This window comes from Giraffa tippelskirchi, chromosome X, assembly GCF_054371585.1.
Source record: "Giraffa tippelskirchi isolate mGirTip1 chromosome X, T2T-mGirTip1v1.2.pri, whole genome shotgun sequence".
In the NCBI taxonomy this organism is placed as follows: domain Eukaryota; kingdom Metazoa; phylum Chordata; class Mammalia; order Artiodactyla; family Giraffidae; genus Giraffa; species Giraffa tippelskirchi.
This window is the reverse complement of record NC_137289.1, coordinates 27,949,926-27,975,721: the sequence shown is the minus strand read 5'-3', so window position 1 is coordinate 27,975,721 and position 25,796 is coordinate 27,949,926. Positions and strand designations below refer to the sequence as shown.

The 25,796-nt window shown below is 35.7% G+C and overlaps 1 protein-coding gene across 2 annotated transcripts in view; it reads right to left on the bottom strand.

Annotated features, from left to right (window-relative positions):
• The window catches only part of TENM1 (teneurin transmembrane protein 1), a 795,886-nt gene that overhangs the window by 374,489 nt on the left and 395,601 nt on the right, over nt 1–25,796 (bottom strand). For both annotated transcript variants that reach the window (XM_081563742.1, XM_081563743.1), the window contains one exon: nt 12,665–12,903. In XM_081563742.1, coding sequence (XP_081419868.1) covers nt 12,665–12,903 — 239 coding nt within the window. The remainder of the gene's footprint in view (nt 1–12,664; nt 12,904–25,796) is intronic.

The window sequence follows — 25,796 nt, the reverse complement described above, 5'->3', positions numbered from 1 at the left end:
AATGGGACGTCTCTGCACTACCTAAAATAATTCTGTAATTCTAAAATTATTACAAAATTAACTATTTTAAAATATTAAAATGAATAATTTTATCTCAATAAAAAGAAAAAGAAAATCTATGAAGAAGGTGTCATCAATATTCCCATTTTATAGATGAGGAAACTGAGTCACAGGGACATTAATGAAGTTACTAGTTAGTGAAAGAGATGCTTTTGGTGAGCGTATTCATATATACTTAGTAAACATTGTGGGAAAGGGCATTGTCTATCTATGTTGTTGGGGAAGAAAACTCGATTTTAATTCTATCTATTAAAAAAAACATCAAAATTAAGTATGTTACTTAGATCTAGTGAGCATTGTCCTGGGTGTTTTACATGCTCTACTTCATTTAATTAAACAAAAAATGACGATGAAGGTCTTATCAATATTCCCATTTTATAGATGAGGAAACTGAGACATAGAGGCATTAAGTTACCAATAAATGAAAGAGATGCTTTTTGGTGAGCATATTAATTATACTTAGTAAACTTTGTGGGCATTCTCTATCTAGATTGATGGGGAATAAAACTCGATTTCAATTGTGTAAATTAAAAAAAAAAAACAAAATAAAATATCTTACTTAGACCTACTAAGCAATGTCCTGGGTGTTTTACATTCTCTGCTTCAATTAATTGAAAAAAAATCTACGAGTAAGGTGTTATCGATATTCCCATTTTATAGCTGAGAAAACTGAGGCTAAAGGCATTAATGAAGTTACTAGTATGGGAAAGATGATTTCTGCTGAGTGTATTTATCGACACAATAAAATTTGTGGGAAAGGGCATGACAATGTAGCTGGTGAGCAAAATAAAGTGGATGAATAAAAATAAAATAAGTGAAAGAGATTTTTTTTGTGAGCCTATTTATCTGTAATTAGTAAACTTTGTGGGAAGGGCATTGTCTATCTAGATTGATGGGGAATAAAACTCGATTTCAATTCTACCTATTAAAAAAAAAAGAATGTTACTTAGATCTATTAAGCAATGTCCTGGGGGTTTTACATGCTGTGCTTCATTTAACTGAAAAAAAAAAAAAATCTACGGGTAAGGTGTTATCAACATTCCCATTTTATAGATGAGGAAACTGAGGCTAGAGGCATTAATGAAGTTACTAGTATGTGAAAGAGATGTGTCTTGGTGAGATAATTTATCTATACAGGTAAAAGTTCTCAGAAAGGGAATTGTCTATCTAGATTGTTGGGGGAAAAAAATCTACTTCAAATCTCCCTATTAAAGAAAACCAAAATTAAGTATGTTACTTAGTTTCTACAACGCAGTGTCCTAGGTGTTTTTCATGCTCTGCTTCATTTAATTAAAAAGAAAATGTATGAGGAAGGTGTTATCAAGATTCCCATTTTATACATGAGGAAACTGAGGTGCAGAGTCATTAATAAAGTTACTTTTTAGTGAAAGAAATGCTTTTTGATGAGCCTATTTCTCTATAATTAGTAAACTTTCTGGGAAAGGGCATTGTGGATCTACAGTGTTGGGGAAAAATACTTGATTTGAATTTTATATTAAAAATAAATCAATATTAAGTATGTTATGAGACCTACTAAGCAATGTCCTATGTGTTTTACATGGTCTACTTCATTGAATTAAACAAACAATGATGGAGAAAGTGTTACCAACATTCCATTTTATAGATGAGGAAACTGAGGCATAGAGGCATTAATTAAGTTAGTATAAGTTAAAGAGATGCTTTTTGGTGAGCGTATTTATCGACACAATAAAATTATCAGGAGAGGTCACTGACTATCTAGATTGTGAATAAAATCTCGATTTCAATTCTATTAAAAAAACAAAATTAAGTATGTTAGTTAGATCTAGGAAGCAATGGTCTTGGAGTTTTACATGCTTTGCATAATTTAATTAAAGAGAAAATCAACGAGGAAGGCTTCAGTAGCATTCCCATTTTATAGATGTGGAAACTGAGGCACTGAGGCATTAATGAAGTTACTGGTAAGAGAAAGAGATATTTTTTGGTGAGCCTATTTATCTGTACTTAGTAAACATTGTGGGTAAGGGCATTGTTTATCTAGATTTTTGTGGAAAACACTGGATTTCAACTCTCTCTTCTCAAAAAAAAAAAAAAAAAAAACACCAAATTTTATTATGTTACTTTGATCTACTAAGCAACATCCTGGGTGTTTTACATGCTCTGCTTCATTCAATTAAAAAAAAATCTAGGAGGAAGGTGTTATCAACATTCCCATTTTATACATGAGGAAAGTGAGGCACAGAGGTATTAATCAATGTATTAGTAAGTGAAAGAGGTGCTTTTTGCTGAGCGTATTCACTATACTTAGTAAACTTTGTGGGAAAGGACATTGTCTATCTAGATTGTTGGGGGAAAAAACTCGATTTCAAGTCTATTAAAAAAAGCAGATTAAGCATTTCACTTAGATCTAGTAAACAATGTCCTGGGTGTTTACAGGCTCTACTTCATTTAATTAAACAAAAATCTACGAGGAATATGTTATCAATATTCCCATTTTATAGATGAAAAAACTGAGGCTAGAGGCATTAATGAAGTTACTAGTAAGTGAAAGAGATGTTTTTGGTGAGCATATTCATGTATACTTAGTAAACTATATAGGAAAGGGCATTGTCTACCTAGATTGATGGGGAAAAAACCTTGATTTCAATTCTACCTATAAAATAAAAAACAAAATTAAGTATATTACTTATATCTACTTAGCAATGTTCTGGGTGTTTACATGCTCTGCTTCATTTAATTGAAAATAAACTCTACAAGCAAGATGTTTTCAGCATTCCCATTTTACAGATGAGGAAACTGAGGCTAGAGGCATTAATGAATTACTAGTAAGTGAAACAGATGCTTTTTGGTGAGCGTTTATCTATACATAGCAAACTTTGTGGGAAAGGACATTCTCTATCTAGATTGTTGGGGAAAAATACTCGATTTCAATTCTATATTTAAAAAGGTTAAAAATAACTATGTTACTAGATCTACTAAGAAATGTCCTGTGGGTTTTACATGCACTACTTCATTTAATTAAAAATATTTACCAGGAAGGTGTTATCAACATTCTCATTTTATAGATGAGGAATCTGAGACACAGAGGCATTAATTAAGTTGCTCTTTAGTGAAAAAGATGCTTTCTGGTGAGTGTATTTATCTATACTTAGTAAACTTTGTTGGAAAGGGCATTGTCTATCTAGATTGGGGAAAAAAACTCAATTTCAATTCTATTTAAAAAAGGACAAACTTAAGTACATTACTTAGATCTGCTAAGCAATGAATTGGGTGTTTTACAATCTCTGCTTCATTTAATTAAAAAGAAAATCTATGAGGAAGGTCTTATCAACATTCCCATTTTACAGATGAGGAAACTGAGTCAACCAAGAGCCATTAATGAAGTTACTATTAACTGAAAGAGATGCTTTTTGGTGAGCATATTTATTAATAGTAAAATTTGTGGGAATGAGCACTATCTAAATTGTGAGCAAAAGAAATCTCGATTTGAATTCTCTCCTTAAAAAAAAAAACACACAAAATTAAGTATGTTATTTAGCTCTACAAAGCAATATCCTGGGTGTTTTACATGGTTTGCTTAATTAAATTAAAAAGAAAATCTACACGGAAGTTATCAAGATTCCCATTTTATAGATGAGGAAGCTGAGTGATGGAGGCAGTAATGAAGCTACCAAAGTGAATGAGATGCTTTTTTGGGGAGCATACTTATCCACAGTAAACTTTGTGAGAAAGGGCACTGTCTATGAAGATTCTTGGGGAAAAAAAACTTGACTTAAATTCTATTAAAAAAATTAAGTACGTGACATAAATGGAGCAAGCAATGTCCTGGGTGTTTTGCATGCTCTATTTCATTTAATTAAAAAAATCTATGATGAAGGTGTTATCAACATTCCCAATTTTATAGATGAGGCATAGAGGCATTAATGAAGATACTAGTAAGTGAAAGAGATGCTTTTAGGTGAGCATATACATGTGTACTTAGAAAACTCTGTGGGAAAGGGCACTGGCTATCTAGATTGATGGGGAAAAAGTTGATTTCAATTCAACTTATTAAAAAATTTAAATATGATCTACTAAGAAATGTCCCAGGTGTTTTACATGCTCTGCTTCATTTAATTAAAAAAAAAAAAAAAACTACAAGTAAGGTGTTATCAACATTCCCGTTTGATAGATGAGGAAACTGAGGCTAGAGGCATTAATATGTTATTAATGAGTAAAAGGCTTCCCTGATAGATCAGTTGGCAAAGAATCCACCTGCAGTGCGGGCAGACCTGGGTTTGATCCCTGGGTTGATTCTTAAGCATTTGCTGCATTCCAGCTAACATTCTTAAATTGATTATAAAAAGCAAGAGAACACTCCCAGTAATCAAAAAGGGACTTACACAAGAGTGACCGAAAAAATACAGTTTCTTATCTTCTTCTTTCTCCCCCTAATCCAAGCTTTTTGCTATTGATATAAAATATTTATCAGATTTAACAACTGAACAACAGCAACAACAATAATACTTATCACATTTAGTAATAAGGCTCCTAATGTTGATTTTCCTATTTCTGATAATATGATATTTTTTTAAATTAGTTTATTTATCTATTTTTAAACTTTACAATATTGTATTTGTTTTGCCATACATTGACATGAATCCACCATGGGTGTACATGTTTTCCCCTTCCAGAACCCCCCTTCCACCTCCCTCCCCATCCCATCCCTCCGGGTCATCCCGGTGCACCAGCCCTGAGCACCCTGTATCATGCATTGAAATTGGACTGGCGATTCGTTTCACATATGATAATTTACATGCTTCAATGCCATTCTCCTACATCATCCCGCCCTCGCCCTCTCCCATGGAGTCCATAATACTGTTCTATTTATCTGTGTCTCTTTTGCTGTCTCGCATACAGGGTTATCTTTACCGATTAACTAAATACCATATATATGTGTTAGTATACTGTATTGGTGTTTTTCTTTCTGGCTTACTTCACTCTGTATAATGGGCTCCAGTTTCACCCACCTCATTAGAACTGATTCAAATGTATTCTTTTTAATGGCTGAGTAATATTCCATTGTGTATATGTACCACAGCTTCCTTATCCATTCATCTGCTGATGGGCATCTAGGCTGCTTCCATGTCCTGGCTATTACAAACAGTGCTGCGATGAACATTGGGGTACACATGAATGCAAACTAGTACAGCCACTATGGAGAACAGTGTGGAGATTCCTCAAAAAACTGGAAATAGAACTGCCATATGACTCAGCAATCCCCCTGCTGGGCATACACACTGAGGAAACCAGAATTGAAAGAGATCCTTTTTGGTGAGTGTTTTTATCAACACTTAGTAAAATCCGTGGGAAAGTTCATTTACTACCCAGATTGTTAGCAAAATAAATCCCGATTTCAACTCTCTCTATTAAAGAAAAACAAAATTAAGTACTTTAACTTAGATCTACGAAGCAATGTCCTAGGAGTTTTAAATGCTTTGCCTAATTTCATTAAGAAGAAAATCAACAAGGAAGGTGTTATCAACATTCACATTTTATAGATGAGGAAACTGAGGCACTGAGGCATAAATGTAGTTAATAGTAAGTGAAAGAGATGCATTTTGGTGAACATATTTACCAATAAAGGTAAACATTGTGGGAAAGGGCATCTATCTAGATTGTTGGGCAAACAAAAAAATTGGCTTCAATTCTATTAAAGAAAAAACAAAATTAAGTATGTTACTTAGTTCTACTAAGCAAAGTCCTTAGTGTTTTACATTCTGTGCTTCATTTAATTTAAAAGAAAATCTATGAGAAAGCTGTTTTCAAGATTCCCATATTATATATGAGGAAACTGAGGTACAGAGTCATTAATGATGTCACTAGATACTGAGATGCTTTTTGGTGAGCATTTATCTATACTTAGTAAACTTTGTGGGAAAGGGCATAGTCTATCTAGATTTTGGGGGAAAAATAAGCTCGATTTCAATTATCTCTATTTGAAAAAATAACATAATTAAGTATGTTACTTCGATCTACTAAGCAACGTCCTGGGTGTTTTACATACTCTGCTTCATTTAATTAAAAGGAAAATCTGTGAGGAAAGTGTTATCAACATTCCCATTTTATAGATGAGGAAACTGAGGCACAGTGGCATTAATGAATTACTAGTAAATGAAAGAGATGCTTTTTGGTGAGCATGTTTATCTACACTCGGTAAACTATTAGGATAAGGGCGTTGTCTATTTAGATTTTTGAGGAAAAAATACTCAATTTCAATTCTATTAAAAAAAAACAAAATTAAGTATGTAACTTAGATCTATTAAGCAATGTCCTGGGTATTTTACTTGTTCTGCTTCATTTAATTAAAAAGAAAACCTACGAGGAAGGTGTTATCAACATTCCCATTTTATAGATGAGGAAACTGAGGCACAGAGGCATTAATAAAGTTACTAGTAAGTAAAAGAGATGCATTTTGGTGAGAATATTTATGTATACTTGCAAACATTGTGGGAAAGGCATTGTCTACCTAGATTGTTGGGGGGAAAAACTGTAATTCCTTTCTCTTTATTTAAAAAAATATAAAATTAAGTATCTTACTTAGATCTACCAAGAATTGTCCTGGATTTTTTCATGTTCTGCTTCATTTAATTAAAAAGAAATTCTACAAGGAAGTTGTTATCAACATTCCCATTTATTAGATGAGGAAACTGAGGCAAAGAGGCATTAATGACATTACTAACAAGTTTATGAGATTCTCTTTGGTGAGCATATTTATCTATACTTAGTAAACTTTGTGGGAAAGGGCATTGTCCATCTAGCTTGTTGGGGCAACAAAACTCAATTTCAATTATATTTTAAGAAAAAAACAATATCATGTATGTTACTTAGATCTATTAAGCAATGTCTTGGGTGTGTTACATGCTCTGTCTCATTTAATTAAAAAGCAAATCTATGAGGAAGTTGTTATCAACATTCCATTTTACAGATGAGGAAATTGAGGCACAGAGGCATTAATGAAGTTACTAGTAATTGAAAGAGATCATTTATGGTGAGCATATTTATCTATACCTAGTAAAACTTGTGGCCAAGGGCATTGTCTAGCTAGATAATTGGGGAAAAAACTCCATTTCAGTTCTCTCTATTAAGAAAAAACAACTAAGTTTCTGAATTTTCCAAAATCAAAATTTGTCTTACTCCATTTTTTCCCTATATTTTAAAGTATTTGCACTTTTTGTTTTTGTCATACAGGCAAAATAAGCACACTCACTCTATAGCTTTCAGCATGTTATTCCTCCACCATAATTGTAGCCCTAGAAAGGTGGGTAATTTGGACTAGCATAAAGGAGGCAGAAGAAAGCCCTGAACTCACTGTTACTCAATTTTTGTGCAGAGAGTAAGTGAAGTAGGCACTCTGCCCTCTTGAATAGTTCCATTCTTAAACTTTTGATCACAGAATTGGGTTCAGTGTTCTCTCTCTCCTAATTCTGTATTAATAACCATTTTGGTCAACTTTCTACATGTGGGCAATGTAGTATGTCATGGCAAAGAGATTTATGGACTTAACTTATTTCATCTATAGAGTTTGGATATTACCTGCATCCCGTGAAGGTGGGAAGAATTACTACTAATTTCATGGCAAAAGAAAGCAACAATAGTATCACTAACTAATCATATTTAGTTTGAGAGCCAGAAATCTCTATTCCCCAACTCATTCAATGCAACAGCTTGTTTGACCCCAAGCACAATGTATTCTTGTGAGTTTCTATTGCCTCTTACATACAAACTGCTGACTGTGGAGAAACTTGATCAAAACATCAAATATTACCAGAGAAGCCGAGTTTGTGCCCTTCACAACCATTGATGAAGTACCGTAACCTCGCCTCCTCTTGATGCCTTGCATATGGTCATCTGTCTTCCTGACTACTACTTCATAAAGCTTATTTGTAAATTCAAGCAAATGTGCTTCTGACTGGCACTGATACATCACTGATGCCAAAATATCAGAGAGGATGAAGCATAAGGACCTTTTTTTGGATTCAGATGGAAAATATTACAGATTTATGGGTAAGTGATGACAATAGCCATTCCATAATATCTTCATATAATCAGTATGTTCCCATGCCTCCCTTCACTGAATTTTATGACCTCAAAACTTATTCAAAGAAATTATTTTTGCTGACCCAAAAGGTATAGTGGGGAGAAGTAGGGATGGGGCTGGTTGCCTGAACCCAGCTCTGACTTTTCACTTGCTGGATTTCCACTGCTTTCCAATGACTACTTACAGAGCCATAATGCACAGAATGACTATTGATGTCCCATTGGTATTGATGTGATTTCCCCTAGTGGATTGGGGGCAGCACAGCCTACAGCCATTAGTATCTAAAGGTTATGCATAATGGATAATAGAGGAAAATGAAATGGCAGAAAGGAATCTGCACGGGAAACAGAAGCAGTAAATAGTTTCAGTGAAAGATCTTAGTTGGGTTACACAGCAACTACAAGGGGGACTGAAAAAAAAAAAGCCCGTAACTTACAGACTCAGCGAGAGCTGAGAGTGAAATGGTTTACTATTTTGAAATATAATACTTTTTTATTTCAACCACAGAAAGCCATTTAAAAATCATCTTGTGTGTTACAGTTGTTATCTGACATCTTTCACTTGAATGCCTATTTATGAATTCCTACTCTACCCTCCCGAGGTGGTCTATGATACAGCACAGATGGAGTGGAGGAAGAGATTTTAACCTATTTATCCAAAGTCCCATAATGTCCAGTTCATGACAGAAGTCAGAACAAAGTCACAGTGTTTGCCATTAATATCTCCTCATCTTGAACTCACTCAACCTACTGTGCCGTGCTATGCTGTGCTCAGTCGCTCAGTCATGTCCCACTCTGCAACCCCATGGACTGTAGCCCGCCAGGCTCCTCTATCTATGGGGATTCTCCAGGCAAGAATACTGGAGTGGGTTGCCATGCCCTCCTCCAGAGGATCTTTCCAACCCAGGGAATCAAACCCAGGTCTCCTGCATTGCGGGTGGATTCTTTACCATCTGAGCCACCAGAGAAGCCCTCAACCTACTGTACTAGCATTTAACCTGGTATTTCCGTCTTTTCAAAGTCTCATGGTAAATCATTTCAATAGATACTCTCACCAATCCACACATCTTAGTGGAAGTAACCATTGCAATGGATGGCCTGGTAAATCTAATTTAATTTGTGATTTAATAAGAAAAAAAACGGCGGATTTACTTAGTAGTGAAAGTGAAAGTTGCTCACTTGTGTCCAACTCTTTGTGACTCCATGGACTATAGCCTGCCAGGCTCCTCTGTCCATGGAATTCTTCAGGCAAGAATACTGGAACTGGTTGCCATTCCCTTCTCTAGGGGGTCTTCCTGATCCAGGGACTGAACCTGGGTCTCCTGCATTGCAGGCTGATTCTTCACTGTCTGAGCCACCAGGGAAGCCCAAGAAGTAAATGAGCTGCAAAGTTTATTGCAGTGCTAGGAGAGCAGCAAGGCCTGGCACTCAAAAGCTTGTCCTCTGGAGTCAGTCTGCTATGGCTTAAAGCTCAGGATACCCCCTTCTTAGTGACGTGACCTCTTAATTTCAGTGTGACCTATATGTGATCTCTTACATTGGCTATGCCTCAGTTGTCTCATTTATAAAATAGGTTTAATCTGATAACTATCCTTAATGACTGTTGTGAGGATGCAATGAGCTAATACAAGTAGAGTGCTTAGTGTAATTCTTTTTTTTTCAGTAAACTTTTATGGACAGGGTTGCTATGTGCCAGGCAGTGTTTGTGGAGATGGGATACAGCCATGAATAAAACAGCTAACTCTGAGAAACAGTGAATGTTAACAGTGAGTAGTAAGTATAAAGATAATAATGGTAACAACAGCAATAATAATATTTAACATTTATGATATACTTATATGGCTCAGCTGGTAAAGAGTCTGCCTGCAATGCAGGAGACCTGGTTTTGATCCCTGGGTTGAGAAGATCCCCTGGAGAAGGGAAAGGCTACCCCCTCCAGTATTCTGGTCTGGAGAATTCCATGGACTGTACGGTCCGTGGGGTTGCAGAGTCAGACACGACTGAGCAATTTTCACTTCACTATATGTTTTATGTACTCTTCCAAGTTCTTTAGATATATTAACTCATTTAATTCAATGACAACCTTATGTTACAGGTAGTGTTTTAGGACAATTTTACAGACGAGAAAATTGAGGCCTTAAAAGGGTAAATAATTTGCCAAAGATAATGTGCGTTAATAGTGGCAGAGGTCTGAAAATCCTTGTTCATGACCGTTGTACTATATTGCTTTGTTGTCATATTAACTATATTAATATATGCTACTGTTTACCCTATTAAAAAGGCAGTCTTTGAAATAACTGAAACATTTTATTTTCACATCTGAAATGAATATATAATCTAATTAAACAAGGCTCAGAATGTATAATACAATTTTTATATAAGTGGCCATGTAAAAAATTTAAATAGAAACATAGGTTTGGACAGAGTATAAATCTATTAATAAAGAACTTGGATTTGTTTATTCTGGATGTAAAGTCTTATGTCTAAAATATCATCTCTTTGTACAGTAAAAGCTAATAGAAGATAACCTATAAGATAAAAATTGGTCTCATAATTGAACAAGGACATTTTAAAGGGCCTCTAATGTATTTAAACTTTTCAAATTACTCCTTGATTTGAATGATACCATATTAAAATCCTGTTTATATTACAGTACTTTCTCATCTCAGACCTTCATTCCTTCAGCATCATTCCTTATTAAACGTTATTACAATCTAAATAAATGTTCATGCTGAGTTGTCCTAAATTGTCTGAGATAAAGGACGTATTTGTGATCTTATATGTTAATATTATCCACATTTAATAGAAGCATTGTTCAATATACTCAGATTGTACAATGAAAATAGAAAAGAGATAATCATGAACATCAATATAGCCTGTGATCTTATATTGGTGACATTATCAGTGATTCCCCTACAAAACATATCTGCTTACTTACTTACTATCCTTTGTTCTATGACTCATAAAAACTCGTCATGAGAACTTTCTTATTGCTCACATTTTTAATAAATCAGACTCAACAAAACTTACTTTTTTATAATTTCTAAATTCTTTTTAATCTATCTCTCAGAACCATATTCAGTGTATCTTTGTGGATAATTCCCCTTCAATTAGGAAATCAGGCTAAACTTGAAAAGAAGATATGAGTGACATACTTAGAAAGAATTATTTTTCTACCATGATATGTTAGTCTTCTAGGAATACTGCTTCCACAAAATACATATTTCTTAAGTTAATTTACATTTTAGACCACAAAACCACTCAAACAAGGAAATTAATGTTTAGTTCAGTTCAGTCGCTCAGTCGTGTTCGACTCTTTGTGACCCCATGAACCACAGCATGCCAGGCCTCCCTGTCCATCACCGACTCCCGGAATTTACCCAAACCCATGTCCATCGAGTCTGTGATGCCATCCAGCCATCTCATCCTCTGTCGTCCCCTTCTCCTCCTGCCCCCAATCCTACCCAGCATCAGGGTCTTTTCCAATGAGTCAACTCTTTGCATGAGGTGGCCAAAGTATTGGAGTTTCAGCTTCAACATCAGTCCTTCCAATGAACACTCAGGACTGATCTCCTTTAGGATGGACTGGTTGGATCTTCTTGCAGTCAGTCAAATTAAAATGCCATCCAGAAAAATCAATATGACTTGCTATTGAGAAAGGGTGACTTAGAGGCTTCCCAGGTGGCTCAGTGATAAAGAATATGCCTGCAATGCAGGAGACACGGGTTCGATCCCTAATTTGGGAAGACCCCCTGGAGAAGAAAATGGCAACCCACTCTAGTATTCTTGCCTGGGGAAATCCCAGGGACAGAGAAGCCTGGCAGGCTACAGTCTATGGAGTTGCAAAGAGTCAGACATGACTTAGTCACTGAGCACACGTGCGTGCACACACACACACACACACACAAAGGGTGACTTTAATCAAGATGCCTCAAGAACAATCATATTTTTCTTAAAAGTAGAAAGTGTGCCTCACTACTATTTTCTCCTTTATCGTTGCAAACATAGTAACCACACAATTTTACCGCCATTTACCGAGTGAATAAGAAGATATTTTTTTAGTCCCAGTGTAAAATTCCACATTCTTGGAAAGAAATTATGCCCTAGATTTTCCAATAGCTTCCAAATAACTACTACTTTAATGAAATTGCTACCTGAAAATTCAGTAGCAGTATTATTTTTTAACTATAATTTAAGAAGCTACTATAGATTGGTACTTATAACTTCTAATGAGAAAACCATAACAGTCTTCTAATTGAAGGGAAAATGGTTAACTACAGTAATTGCAATCAATAAGACTGTGTTAGTAGTATAAATATTTCTTCTCAAAGAGTAGTTCTTACTCTCCTCAGCAGTATTTAAGTTTAGGAATTACCAAAAAAAAAAAAAACCTAATTAGAAATCTATTTGTTATTTTTAATACAAAGCCTTAGTTCAAATTTGTAGGTCACAGGGTAGAAAAAGAAACCCCTCACTCCCAACTCCAGCACAAGCAAAACCAGATTTTGATGAAGAAGAAAAGTGAAGCATGGAAAAAAGGGCTTACCGATCACATAGGCTAGTAACAAGGCCAGAGTCACTGTGATTGCAGTGGCACTCAAGGCTGTGCACTTCCAATTGCAGCACCTGTAGGGTTTGTTGAAGGTAAAGGCAGGTCTGGAAAAGGTGCTTCGAGGAAGTGGCCTGGGAGGAGGCGAGTACACAGTATTGGATGTCAGTGGGTAGTTCTGACTGGCTGCACTAAAGATGGCCGAGGAACCAGATCCGTGCTTGAATAGGAAATGCCTGCAAAAAAGAAACAAAAATTTGGGCTATCAAAACCAAAGCCACAAGCTACAGAAACATAAACTCCATTAAACAATCATGCTACAATAAAGCAAAAGGGAACTAGGAAGAACTCAACAAAATTTTCATATACCTAACACTTAACTCCAAAGTGCCCATGATGGTCTTCTTTTTTGTCTTCCTATTTTAGATTTTTAAGAGGAAGAAAGAGGTCTTCTGTTCCTGAATTTTTGTCTAATGAGGTTCTCAATCTCTGAGCATTACCCTTCCACATTTGGTGGCATTCACTATACTGCTCCCTTTCATTGAATATAATACCCAAGAACAGGAGGAGAAGTATCATCAGGCATTTTGATAATATGAATGGCCCAGAGGCCAGTATTTTATTTAGAGACTAGCTTTCACAGACACATTTTCACCTAATATTTTATTATAAAAATTGCCAAACATACAGCCAAAGCAAAGAATTTTTATAACAAACATATATCTACTCCAGAGAATATCAAATGAAGAAATTCAGTAAATCTGGACTAGGTCCTAAGCAAGTATATTTTAATAAAACATCCTAGGTAAGGTTAACGTGTATCTCCAGTTGAGCAGCACTGGTCTTAAAAATACTAGGTTTAAATTTTAAAAGACAATTATCAAATAAACATTTTTAAAAATAAAAAAACAAAACCATATATATACTTGTGAACTAGATTCTATACTTAACATATGATTATATTCACTTTATCACATTTTTATCCATCTCACCATTCCTGTCTTAATCCATCTTTTTTTTAAAACATCTCATTTTTTATTTCATTTTTAAGCATTTCAAAGTAAGCTGCATACATCAGTACACTTCTCTTCACATATTTTAACTTTTACATTATCTAGAGTTCAAAAAGTTCTTACAGATTTTTAATGTAAAATTTATACACAATGAGTTCGAGTTTTTTAGATTCCACATATGAGTGATATCCTACGGTATTTCTTTCTCTGATTTATCTCACAGCATAAGATCCTTGAGGTCCATACATGAACTGGTAAAAACAAAGAGCAGAGTATTGGTTACCAGGGGCTGATAAGTGGGGATAGGGGGATGATTAAGGCTACAAACTTGCAACTAGCAGAGAAATAAGTCTTGGAGATCTAATGCACAGTACTGTTATAGACAATAATAATGTAAAAAAAAAAATCAAAGATGCTAAGGCAGTAGATCTTAATTATTCCCAATACAAAAAGTAAGAATAATTATGTGATAGAGATGTTAGCTAATACTACAAATGACAATGGTATTGAAATATAAAAATGTATCAATTCAATATGGTGTACACAAACTTATACACCATTATAAATAAATATATTTCAATTTGAAAACTATATACAATGAAATGCACAAATTTGCAGTGTACCTTTGCTGCAACCTAACAAATGCAATCACCTGTGCAACCAAAAGCCCTGTGAAGATACAGAACATTCCTGTCACCCCAGGGAGTGCCCTCCTGTCTTTCTAAGTAAATATCTCTAATCCCCAGAGGCAACTGCTATTTTGCATTTTTTCCCTACCCTGCATTAGTTTTACCTGTCCCAGAACTTCATACTGCTGTCATGTTTGATTTACTAGAGGATGTTTATTGACAGCTCATGACTATTTTAATATGGATATTTCATAAACAGTAGTGATACATTCAAGTGGAAGGAGTTGGCATGAAAATGATTTCATGTAATACTTTACCCTTATCAAGTGCTAAGTACCATGCATTGTGTTAAACACTCATTATCTCAGTTAATATTCACTCATATGGAATAGGCCATATTATTATCTTCATGGTGTATTTAAAGAAATGGAGGCCTAATGAGGTTAAGTAACTTGCTTAAATCTACCTAGTAAAAGAATAACAAAGCCACTATAGGATCCCTGGCCATTCCAGTTCCAAAGTCCTCAATCTACTCTACTGTTCAGCCTAGGGCAGTAAAACACAGTGCTAAATAGAAAACATTCTGTTGCCACATGTTAACGTAATACATCACGAGACCCTTCCACTGAACAAAGAGACAACATCACCTTGTACATGTCACATATGCTCATCATTAGGAATATTTTAAGGCTGATTTCTAGCTGCCATTTTTAAAGAATGAAAGCATGTACATTTAAATGAAAAAATAACTGTCCACATGTCAGTTAATGAAACTGTCCACATTAGAGTTTTGCTTTAGTTTGTGAGGATAAATGGTATTTAAAGGGCAAGATTGCTGAGGGGAGTGGAGATTCACAAGACTTTCTGGAAGATAATTGGCTTTCTGTAACAAAAGTCTTAAAAGATGCATATACTTTGTCCAAAAATTATGCCTATAGGAATCTATCCTTAGGATATGATGTGTATGACAGTGTATATTGCAGTGTTATTTATAACAGCACAAGATAAACACTCAGATGTTCATTAATATTATTTTATAAATACAGAGTAGAATACTATACAACCATTATGAATTGCACTGTAAAAGAATATTCACTAGAAAAAGTGTTTACAGATCATCAAGTAAAATCATGTAGGTTTCAAAACAATGTGGGCAATACAATTTTTAAAATAAAAGATATGCTCATGGAAAAATAATTATTTGTGTTACCTTTGGATAGTAGGGTTATTTCTTTAAAGTTTTCTGCCTTGAGCTTATATTTTTTCTTGTAACTAGTATGAAAAGATTGGGAGTGGGATGGGTGGAAAAAATGCAGTGACTAACATCAACCACATACATAGTTGGTTCTATTTATGTGCATGATTTATTGAGTGCCTAGAAAAGTCAGGCACCAAATTAGGTACTTTATATGCAATATTTTGATCCTAATATGTCTGTGGGGTTGATATTATTATTGTAATCTTACAGACAATGAAAGAGAGACCAAAAGAGGTTTAATAGGAGAAAAATGGTATGATAATAGCAAAATGGTATGATAATAAGGGTCTTATCATAATAATAAGAGGTAACATTCATTAAGCGCTTATTTGTGACAGACATTATTCTAATTAATTCATAAAGTATTACATAATTTAAGCTTCACAACAACCCCATTACAGTAAGCATTTACATTTACAGATGAGAAAACCAACACAGAGAAAGGTTAAGTAATTTGTCCACAGTCCAACACCTAGTAACTGGTAAAGCTGACTTTCAAGCCCAAGCAGTCTGGCTCTAGAGCCATTGATCTTAACTACAACTTTATAGCACACCACACCAGGGTTCCGCAGTTAGTGGACATGAGAAAATTTGAACCCAGGCCTTGTACAGCACAGAAGAAGCATGCTTTGTGTTCATTTGGGCATGTGGATGATATTGAATTGAGCCACAGTTTTACCCTGTTGCTTTTGGTACCTGAGGGAAAAACATGAGAATGATGGCTATAGAATCAGTTAGAAAGGATCTCAGAAATCATCTAGCAGCTCAACATGCTCATTCTGCAGATATAAAGGGAGGCCCAGAGAATTAAAGTGGATTACTTAAAAGAAACATCAGAAGCTAATGGCATGAATGTACTTAGAATTGGGGACTTGTAAAATAGTATATTTCCATTGCCCTGTGCTACCTGCCAACCAGTTTTCACGGAATTACTACAGAGTTCTAATCTGGGTTAACTGACCCAAGCGAACCAAACACAGTCTGTTCAAACAGTACTACATAATACATATCTATTTTCTTCTATATGTCACATGTTCTCACAGTAAGTTTTTTTTTTTTTGATGCTTTTTTTTTTTCTTTTCTTTTTTTTTTTTTCTCTTTTTTTTTTTTTTTTTAATAAATTTATTTATTTTAGTTGGGGGCTAATTACTTTACAATATTGTAATAGTTTTTGCCATACATTGACAAGAATCAGCCATGGGTTTACATGTGTTCCCCTTCCCGGACCCCCCACCCACCTCCCTCCCCCTCTCATCCTTCTGGATCATCCCATTGCCCCGGCCCTGAGCCCTTGTCACATGCATCGAACATGGAATGGTGCTCTGTTTCACATATGACAATACACATGTCTCAATGCCATTCTCCCAGAACGTCCCACCCTCACCTTCTCCCTCAGAGTCCATAAAATTGTTCCATGCATCTGTGTCTCTTATTCTGTCTCGCATATAGGGTTATCGTTACCATCTTTCAGATTCCATATATATGCATTAGTATACTGTATTGTTGTTTTTCTTTCTGGCTTACTTCACTCTGTATAATGGGCTCCAGTTTCATCCATCTCAGTAGAACCGGTTCAAATGTATTTTTTTTAATGGCTGAGTAATATTCCATTGTGTATATGTACCACAGCTTCCTTATCCATTCATCTGCTGATGGACATCTAGGTTGCTTCCATGTCCTGGCTATTGTAAACAGTGCTGCGATGAACATTGGGGTACACGCGTCTCTTTCAATTCTGGTTTCCTCGGTGTATATGCCCAGCAGTGGGATTGCTGGGTCATATGGCAGTTCTATTCCCAGTTTTTTAAGGAATCTCCACACTCTTCTCCATAGTGGCTGTACTAGTTTGCATTCCCACCAACAGTGTAAGAGGGTTCCCTTTTACACCCTCTCCAGCATTTATTGCTTGTAGACTTTTGGATAGCAGCCATTCTGACTGGTGTGAAATGATACCTCATTGTGGTTTTGATTTGCATTTCTCTAATAATGAGTGATGTTGAGCATCTTTTCATGTGTTTGTTAGCCATCTGTATGTCTTCTTTGGAGAAATGTCTGTTTAGTTCTTTGGCCCATTTTTTGATTGGGTCGTTTATTTTTCGGGAATTCAGCTGCAGAAGTTGCTTGTATATTTTTGAGATTAATTGTTTGTCTGTTGCTTCATTTGCTATTATTTTCTCCCATTCTGAAGGCTGTCTTTTCACCTTGTTTATAGTTTCCTTTGTTGTGCAAAAGCTTTTAATTTTAATTAGGTCCACAGTAAGTTTTAAAGACCATCTTAACTATTTTGAATGAATGGGGGACCATTAGAGAGAAGTTAGTGTTCAGTCATCAGGACTGTAAAGGAATTATTGCTGCTTTTAAAAGCACTGAATGTATCCCTAGAATGGAAAAACAGTAAGTAGCAGAAATAAGATTAAATACATTTTATTGAAAAAGTGACTCATAGCATTAGGTTTCTTTCATTTGATTGTACGTCCTCATTAGTCCCTGAAATAATCACCTTCATGTCATAAGGAGGGAGATTTCTTCTTTAATGTCTTATCTTTCCCAGCCTTTGTTTTCTGTGACTGTCTAATATACTAGTGAGGAGAAGTATAGCACTTTATAAACAGCAGAGTGGAGAAGCCTCCCCGTCTCCCTATCACAACTTAGTGGTTACTCTGGAGGTGATAAAACGTCACTTGCATATAACTGATCATATACAGCAACACTGTAATAGGCTCCTATGGAATAGAAGAGAAATCTTGCAGTATGGGACTTTTTTATTCAATGTTTGGAGATAAAATCTTCGATCCTCTGCATATATATGAAGAACAATTGAATTTTTGAGACAACGTAAGTGGCCTCATATGTTGGATATTGATTTGGTTTGGTATATCATTAAGAGGTAGAAGAAAGACAAAGAAAGACAGAGAATTGTTGGCTATTATGATGGCAATTACAAGCAATAATCAATATTCCCGAGCACTGTAATTTCATCTTGATATATACCAAAGGATTTCCAAATGCAGTTTCATAAGTAAAATATTACAGCATAATGAATAAATTCAACAGTTGCAGCAGAGCAACATTTAAACTAATTCATATTTGAGTGGAATCCAAATCACAGTCCTTGGTGAGGGTAGATAATAAAATGAGTTCTGGTACTAAGGTTCCTGTTTTCTTATTAACAAGCTGAGATTAAGAGTCTCTGCTGAAAGTGAGCTATACTTTGATGTGCATCATGAAAAACAGCAATGCAAATGCTATGTGTTGTCAAAGGCTTTGCAGTCCATTGTTGGAAAGCAAAACTACTGCCTAAATGTGTTTTCATAGTCCCTGAAAAAAGTAGGAGCATAAAGACAAATGCACAGTGTTAGACTTCAGCTATGTGCTCATAAAATCAGATCATCTGTCTAAGCACATTGCTTTTCCCAGGGGACCTGAGGATATACTAAAATGTTGCTATCAATTTCATACAGTTGGGTTTTTTCCACATAGGAAATGATAAAAATGCAGTTCAAGAGTTTATGTGTAAGTAGTACTCTCCTTTGCATCTGTTTTAATATTCAACTTCAAATTTAAAAAGGAAAAGCAAGATATTGCCAAAAGGAAATGGGCATATAAGGAAATTGAAAAAAAAAAATCTTTAAGACTGATGAGACTCAGTGGTGGTAAATGGGAATATAATAAATGTTCCTGTAAAGATTTTAAAGGGGGAAAATGTACTATCTCTTTTTAAACCCTACATACAACATAATTCTGAGGGTATCTGTTAGCACTAAATGATGTGATTTAATACGGCACTTGAAATTCTATAGGAAATAGACAGAAATCTACAGCTTTTTAACAACAGATGCATAAATAACCAGTGAATTTCTTCTTTTACATCTTGTAAACATACTTATGAGATGAGTTTCCAAACCTGCATTCACTTAGCTACAAGCATTAGACTCATTTTTTTACCCAGAAGAAGGAATTTAACTTACTTACTTCCAGTTAAAAGCTGAGGTTTATTTTTAAAAAAATTATAAAGAGGAAGACTGCAATGAAAAGGTCTTGAGTCAAGTTATTAGGGCCAAATCACATTCATATATGGTAGTGGAATTTAGATATTTACTCTTTTTAAAAATTATAAAATGCATTTTTTATTGTGATACAAAAATGCAAAATACAAAATTTACTACCCTATACCATTTTAGAGTGTATAGTTCAGTAGTATTAAGTATATTCCGATTATAGTGAAACAGATCTCCAAAACTACTTCATCTTGCGCATGTGAAACTCTAAACCCATTAAACAACTCCTCTTTCCCCAATCTCCTCAGCCTCTGGTAACCAACATTTTAATTTTTTCCTCAAATTTGACTATTTTATATACCTCATGTAAGTAGAATCATAAAATATTTGTCTTTTTGTGACTAGTGTATTTCACTTAACATGATGTTCTTAAGCTTCAACCATGTGGCTGGATCTCCTTCCTTTACAAGGCTGATTGCTGCTGCTGCTGCTGCTAAGTCCCTTCAGTCGTGTCCGACTCTGTGTGACCCCAGAGACAGCCTACTGAGCTCCTCCGTCCCTGGAATTCTCCAGGCAAGAACACTGGAGTGGGCTGCCATTTCCTTCTCCAATACATTTAAGTGAAAAGTGAAAGTGAAGTCGCTCAGTCGAGTCTGACTCTTCGCGACCCCATGGACTGAAGCCTAAGGCTCCTCCGTCCATGGGATTTTCCAGGCAAGAGTACTGGAGTGGGATGCCATTGCCTTCTCCTCAAGGCTGATTAATTGCATGTATATACCACTATTTGTTTGGCCATTCATCCGCTGATGAACACTTGGGTTGTTTCCACCTCTTGGTTACTGTGAATAATGCTGCTATGAACATGGGTATGCAAATATCTCTGAGATCCTGCTTTCTGTTCTTTTGAATATATATCCCAAGTTGAGATTGTTGGATCATATGCCAGCTCTATTTTTGTTTTTACAAGAAATCTCCATACTGTTCTCCATAGTAGTTGTATCATTTTATATTCCCACCAACAGTGCAGAGTTCCATTTCTCCACATCCTTGCTAACACTTGTTATTTCTTATCTTTTTGATGACAGCCATCCTAATGGGTATGAGGTGACACTTCATCATGGTATTGATTTGTATTTCTTTGATGATTGGTGATGTTGAGCATCTTTTCATGTGCTTGTTGGCTGTTTTTCATATCCTACTTGGAGAAATGTCTGTTCACAGGTATTTATTCTTATGCCTCCAAAAACATGAGAAAATAAAAGAAAATGTCATGCTGGGCCAGCCCCATTTTCTTCTCTGACAAGAATGTTTCATGTTGTTTTGTGGCAAAGTGTGATTACTGGCAAGATATCGACCTCAACATCTCTAGTTTTTACATAATAGCTTATTCTTGATACTTCTTTTTAGGATAAATAGATCCAAACTCTGTTTGAGCCTAAACGGTATTATTAGCTTGGACAACCTCTTAGGGTAACAATTTTTTTTATTAACAGCTATATAAAAGTGGATTTCAATTTATTTGTTCTAGGGTCCTTTCTTTCAAATTTTAGGCCACCCTGTCCATATGCCCCATTCAAACCCTATATGCAAGTGTTCATAAAGAAGTCTATAGTCTCTCCACGTTGTTCACAGTTTTTAAGAGTTTTTTTTTTCTTAAATAGTGTCAGGGTATCTATGGATTGGGGTTTCCTGGTGGTTCAGCGGTAAAGAATCCACCTACAATGCAGGAATCACAGGAAAGGCAGGTTCAATCTCTAGGTCAGGAAGATCCCCTGGAGGTGGGCATGGCAACCCACTCCAGTATTCTTGCCTGGAGAACCCCATGGACAGAGGAGCCTGGCAGGCTACAGTCCATAGGGTCACAAAGAGTAGGACACGACTGAAGTGACTTAGCACGCATCCACGCATCTATTGGGTTGGCCACAAAGTTTGTTTGCATTTTAACAAACATTTTGGCCAACCCAATATCTAAACATTAATTTTTCTAAATTTAAGCCTCAGTTGTATAATCTACGTTTTTTTAAATTTGAGATGACTGGTTTATTATTTTACTTATTTATTTATTTATTGGTCTTCATTGTGGTGCACAGAGAAGGCAATGGCACCCCACTCCAGTACGCTTGCCTGGAAAATCCCATGGAAGGAGGAGCCTGGTGGGCTACAGTCCATGGGGTCGGTAAGAGTCAGTCGGACACGACTGAGCTACTTCACTTTCACTTATCACTTTCATGCATTGGAGAAGGAAATGGCAACCCACTTCAGTGTTCTTGTGTGGAGAATCCCAGGGATGGGGGATCCTGGTGGGCTGCCGTCTATGGGGTCGCAGAGAGTCAGACACGACTGAAGCGACTTAGCAGCAGCAGCAGCATTGTGGTGCAAGAGCTTCTGATTGCAATGGCTTCTCTTACTGTAGAGCATGGACTCCAGGCCCATGGGCTTCAGTAGTTGCAGAACACAAGCTCAACAGTTGTGGCACATGGGCTTAGTTGCCCCATGGCATGTGGAATCCTCCTGGACCAGGAATTGAACTGTGTCCCCTGTATTGGCAAGGTGGATTCTTATCTACTGTACCACCAGGGAAGTCCTATAATCTATTCTTAAATGGTAATACGCTATGATCTAGATCAGTATTCTTGTGATTTTCCAAGTGAGGTAGCTAGTAGCTAATGGGAAGAGACCTTTAGAAATCTTTTTTTTGTGTGTGGCTATTATTTCCTTTTGCCTCTTAATCAGAAGTAACATCTGCTCTACCTCTTCAATTGCCTATGGACTGTATATTCGCTAAGGGCAGAGACTAAGTCTTAATTTTTACATTCCTGTCTCATACTTCAAAGGTACTCAATGAATAAATATTGATTTGAAAGATATTTTTGCTTCTTCTAAAAGGCTCCTGATTCCCTGTACAGAATGAATGAGGCTTGGGGACTCTAAAATAACTTTCACTTGTGAGAAAATAATCTCTTGCATTTCTGAATGTAAAAGGACAATTATCATTCACAACAATTATTTCTAAATATTTGTATTTTTATTAACAAGTCTTTCCTTACTCAAATGTCTCAAGCTGAGATGAGATGTGACTCAACTATTTCTTTGACTTGTTTGTTTCTTTTAGATTGTGAAAATAAAATGAAAGCTTATCACTGGAAAAACTATGACTTTGATTATACGGACCTTTGTCAGCAAAGTGATGTCTCTGATTTTTAATACACTATCTAGGTTTGTCATATCTTTCCTTCCAAAGAGCAAGTGTCTTTTAATTTCATGGCTGCAGTCACTGTCCACAGTGATTTTTGACTCCAAGAAAATAAAGTCTGTCGCTGTTTCCACTTTTCCCCATCTATATTATCCACATGTCATAGTTGAGGAAGCTGAGTTTCAGCTGCTAAGTTTAAGTAAATTTCCAAAGTCATGCAACTGGTAAATGATAGAATTGGGAATCTACTTCAGTTTTTTTTTTTATTATTACTGGAATGCAATCTACATGAGAATAGAAACGTCTGTTTGTCTTTTTTACTGCTGTGTCCTCAGCATATAGAATCATGCCTAGCAAACAAGTGGTGCTCAACAAATACATTTCTTTTTTGGCCACATGCGGGATCTTAGTTCTCTGACCAGGGATCCAACCCGGGCACCTGGGGCAGTGGAGGCATGGAGGCCTAACCACTGGACTACCAGGGAATTACCTCAATAATTACTTTTAAATCTATGCATGAACAATGAAGCCCATCTACTTAACCACTGTGCGCATCCTAACTCATGACATCCCTGATGCCATTCCTAATGCTAATCATTAAGGTAACAAAATCTTCCTAATCACATGATCATGTGGCATTTCTCTTTTCAAAATGAATATATATGAGCTTATTATTCCACTGAATGTGTTTTTATAGAAATATTTATTTTGACTCTTTTAATTACAGAATTGACATAATAATATTAGGATGATACATACTTATGAAAGTGAACTAATAGTCATGTCTCCCTGTTTAGAATACATCAGAATATTTTTAATTCAACAGTGTATCAGACTTCTGTATATAAATGAAACATGTCTATAAAAGGACATCTAGAGATATGCTAGAGTTAGTAGGGCTGACATACATGTATATATATGTGTACATATATATACACACACACACACACATATATATACACACACACACACATATATATATATGTACACACACACACACACACATATATATATATATAATGGTAGAGAAAGAAAATACTACATATTCTCTGATGTTTGACCAAGATGTTTTAGTAGTCTCCAAAATAAATGAAAATAAACAATTATGCTCCACTTTATAATAACGCCCTTTCAAGTCATCCTCTCATTCTCTTCCTCTAAGTTAAATTCATGCTCTGTAGATGTAATTTTAATTTAAAAATTGATATTAAGAAACCCTACATCCCTTGAAGGGTAAATATGAAATTAGAATTTTCTATTAATGTAAATGTTCCTGTATTAAAAGGCTATAGCCAACATAAAAAAATTATTTACTTAGATTAGTAAGCTTACCATTTTTTATTCTCTTTATCTTTAAAGGTAATTTAGGTTCCAAGATGTGGCGGCTGTAATCCTTTCAAATCAGAAGTAATTTGGAAAGCTATTGATAGGCAAGACTTTCAATCCTCTTATGATTTTATACACCTTCTCTATGAAGGCATAACAAAATATCATCCCATAGTTTTCAAGACTTTGTTTCCCACCAGGGACCATTTAAAATGGGAACAAAAACATGGGAACTAGGTAAAATTTATGAGCACACATTTAAAATTAAACCAGACATCAAATTTACTAGGAGTTAAGAGAAATTCATTCATTTTGTAAAGAAATTCAATTACATTTCCCTTTGCAAATGCTGAAAGTCCATTCCCAATTTTACTCACCAGAGCAACTTGCTGATTTTATAGAATTGGTCTTCACTGGTTAGTTGGCTTACTTATTTATTTTTATTTTTAGGGGAGTAGGTAGTAGGCAGAGTATTATATACCTTAATTACTTTTTTATTCATCTTCATTTTCCTCAGATATGTATTATACTCTTTTATTTTATGAGCCAGTTGACATGGTATACTTTTCTGTATCATTTCTTTTTATTGAATTGTAATCTGTATTAGCAAGAACATTTTATTTTAAAGAAAAAGTGTTTCAAACTAAATACAAAGGAGTATAATAAGGACAAAGCTTAAGAGTTTACCACTAAGCTCTTCAGGTTAAAAATCTAGATGATCATTCTAATGGAGAAGGCAATGGCACCCCACTCCAGTACTCTTGCCTGGAAAATCCCATGGATGGAGGAGCCTGGTAGGCTGCAGTCCATGGGGTCGCTAGGAGTCAGACACAACTGAGTGACTTCCCTTTCACTTTTCACTTTCATGCATTGGAGAAGGAAATGGCAACCCACTCCAGTGTTCTTGCCTGGAGAATCCCAGGGACGGGGGAGCCTGGTGGGCTGTCGTCTATGGGGTCGCACAGAGTTGGACATGACTGAAGCGACTTAGCAGCAGCAGCAGCAGCAGCAGCAGCAGCAGCAGCAGCAGATCATTCTAATGCAACTTTTAAAGGATGTTGATCAACAGTTGCTTTCGTTAGCTTTCATTTCTCTGAAAGTCTTACTCATACATATATAATAAAGGAAGAATGTTTTTTATAATGCCATAAGATAACAAAAGGAATGCTACTCAAATCAGTACTCTAGCCTCTCCAGCATAATGTTTCTCTAAGGGACAAACTGGCAAAGGGCACAGCTGTCCTCTGAAATATTAGCCTCAAAAGCCTGAGGCAGAAACTCTCTTCTCCTGATCAACGTCCATGTTCCCCTGTTCTCTTGGGCGCACAGACTACATTTCCCAGTCACAGTTTCCATTAGATGTGGTCATGTGACTGAGTTCTAGATAATGAAATGTGAAGGGTGCCAAAAAGTGGTGTTTGACACTTCCAGTCTTCAGCTGGAAAACTTCTAACCCATGATTCTCAATCTCCTTCATCCACTGACTAAAAGAGAGAAGATTCAAATATGTAAGGATTCAAGTCCATTCATTCCATGGAATGTTATGAAGTCATAAAAAATATTAAGAATTTTTAACCACATAAGCATATTAGATATGCTGACCTTTGTCTTTCTGCACAGCCCTGGCCAGAGCATCTCTGTCCATGACCTTCCCAAACCCACTCCCCTCTGCTCGCAGTCACAGTTCATTGGACCAGAATTGGACATCCAAT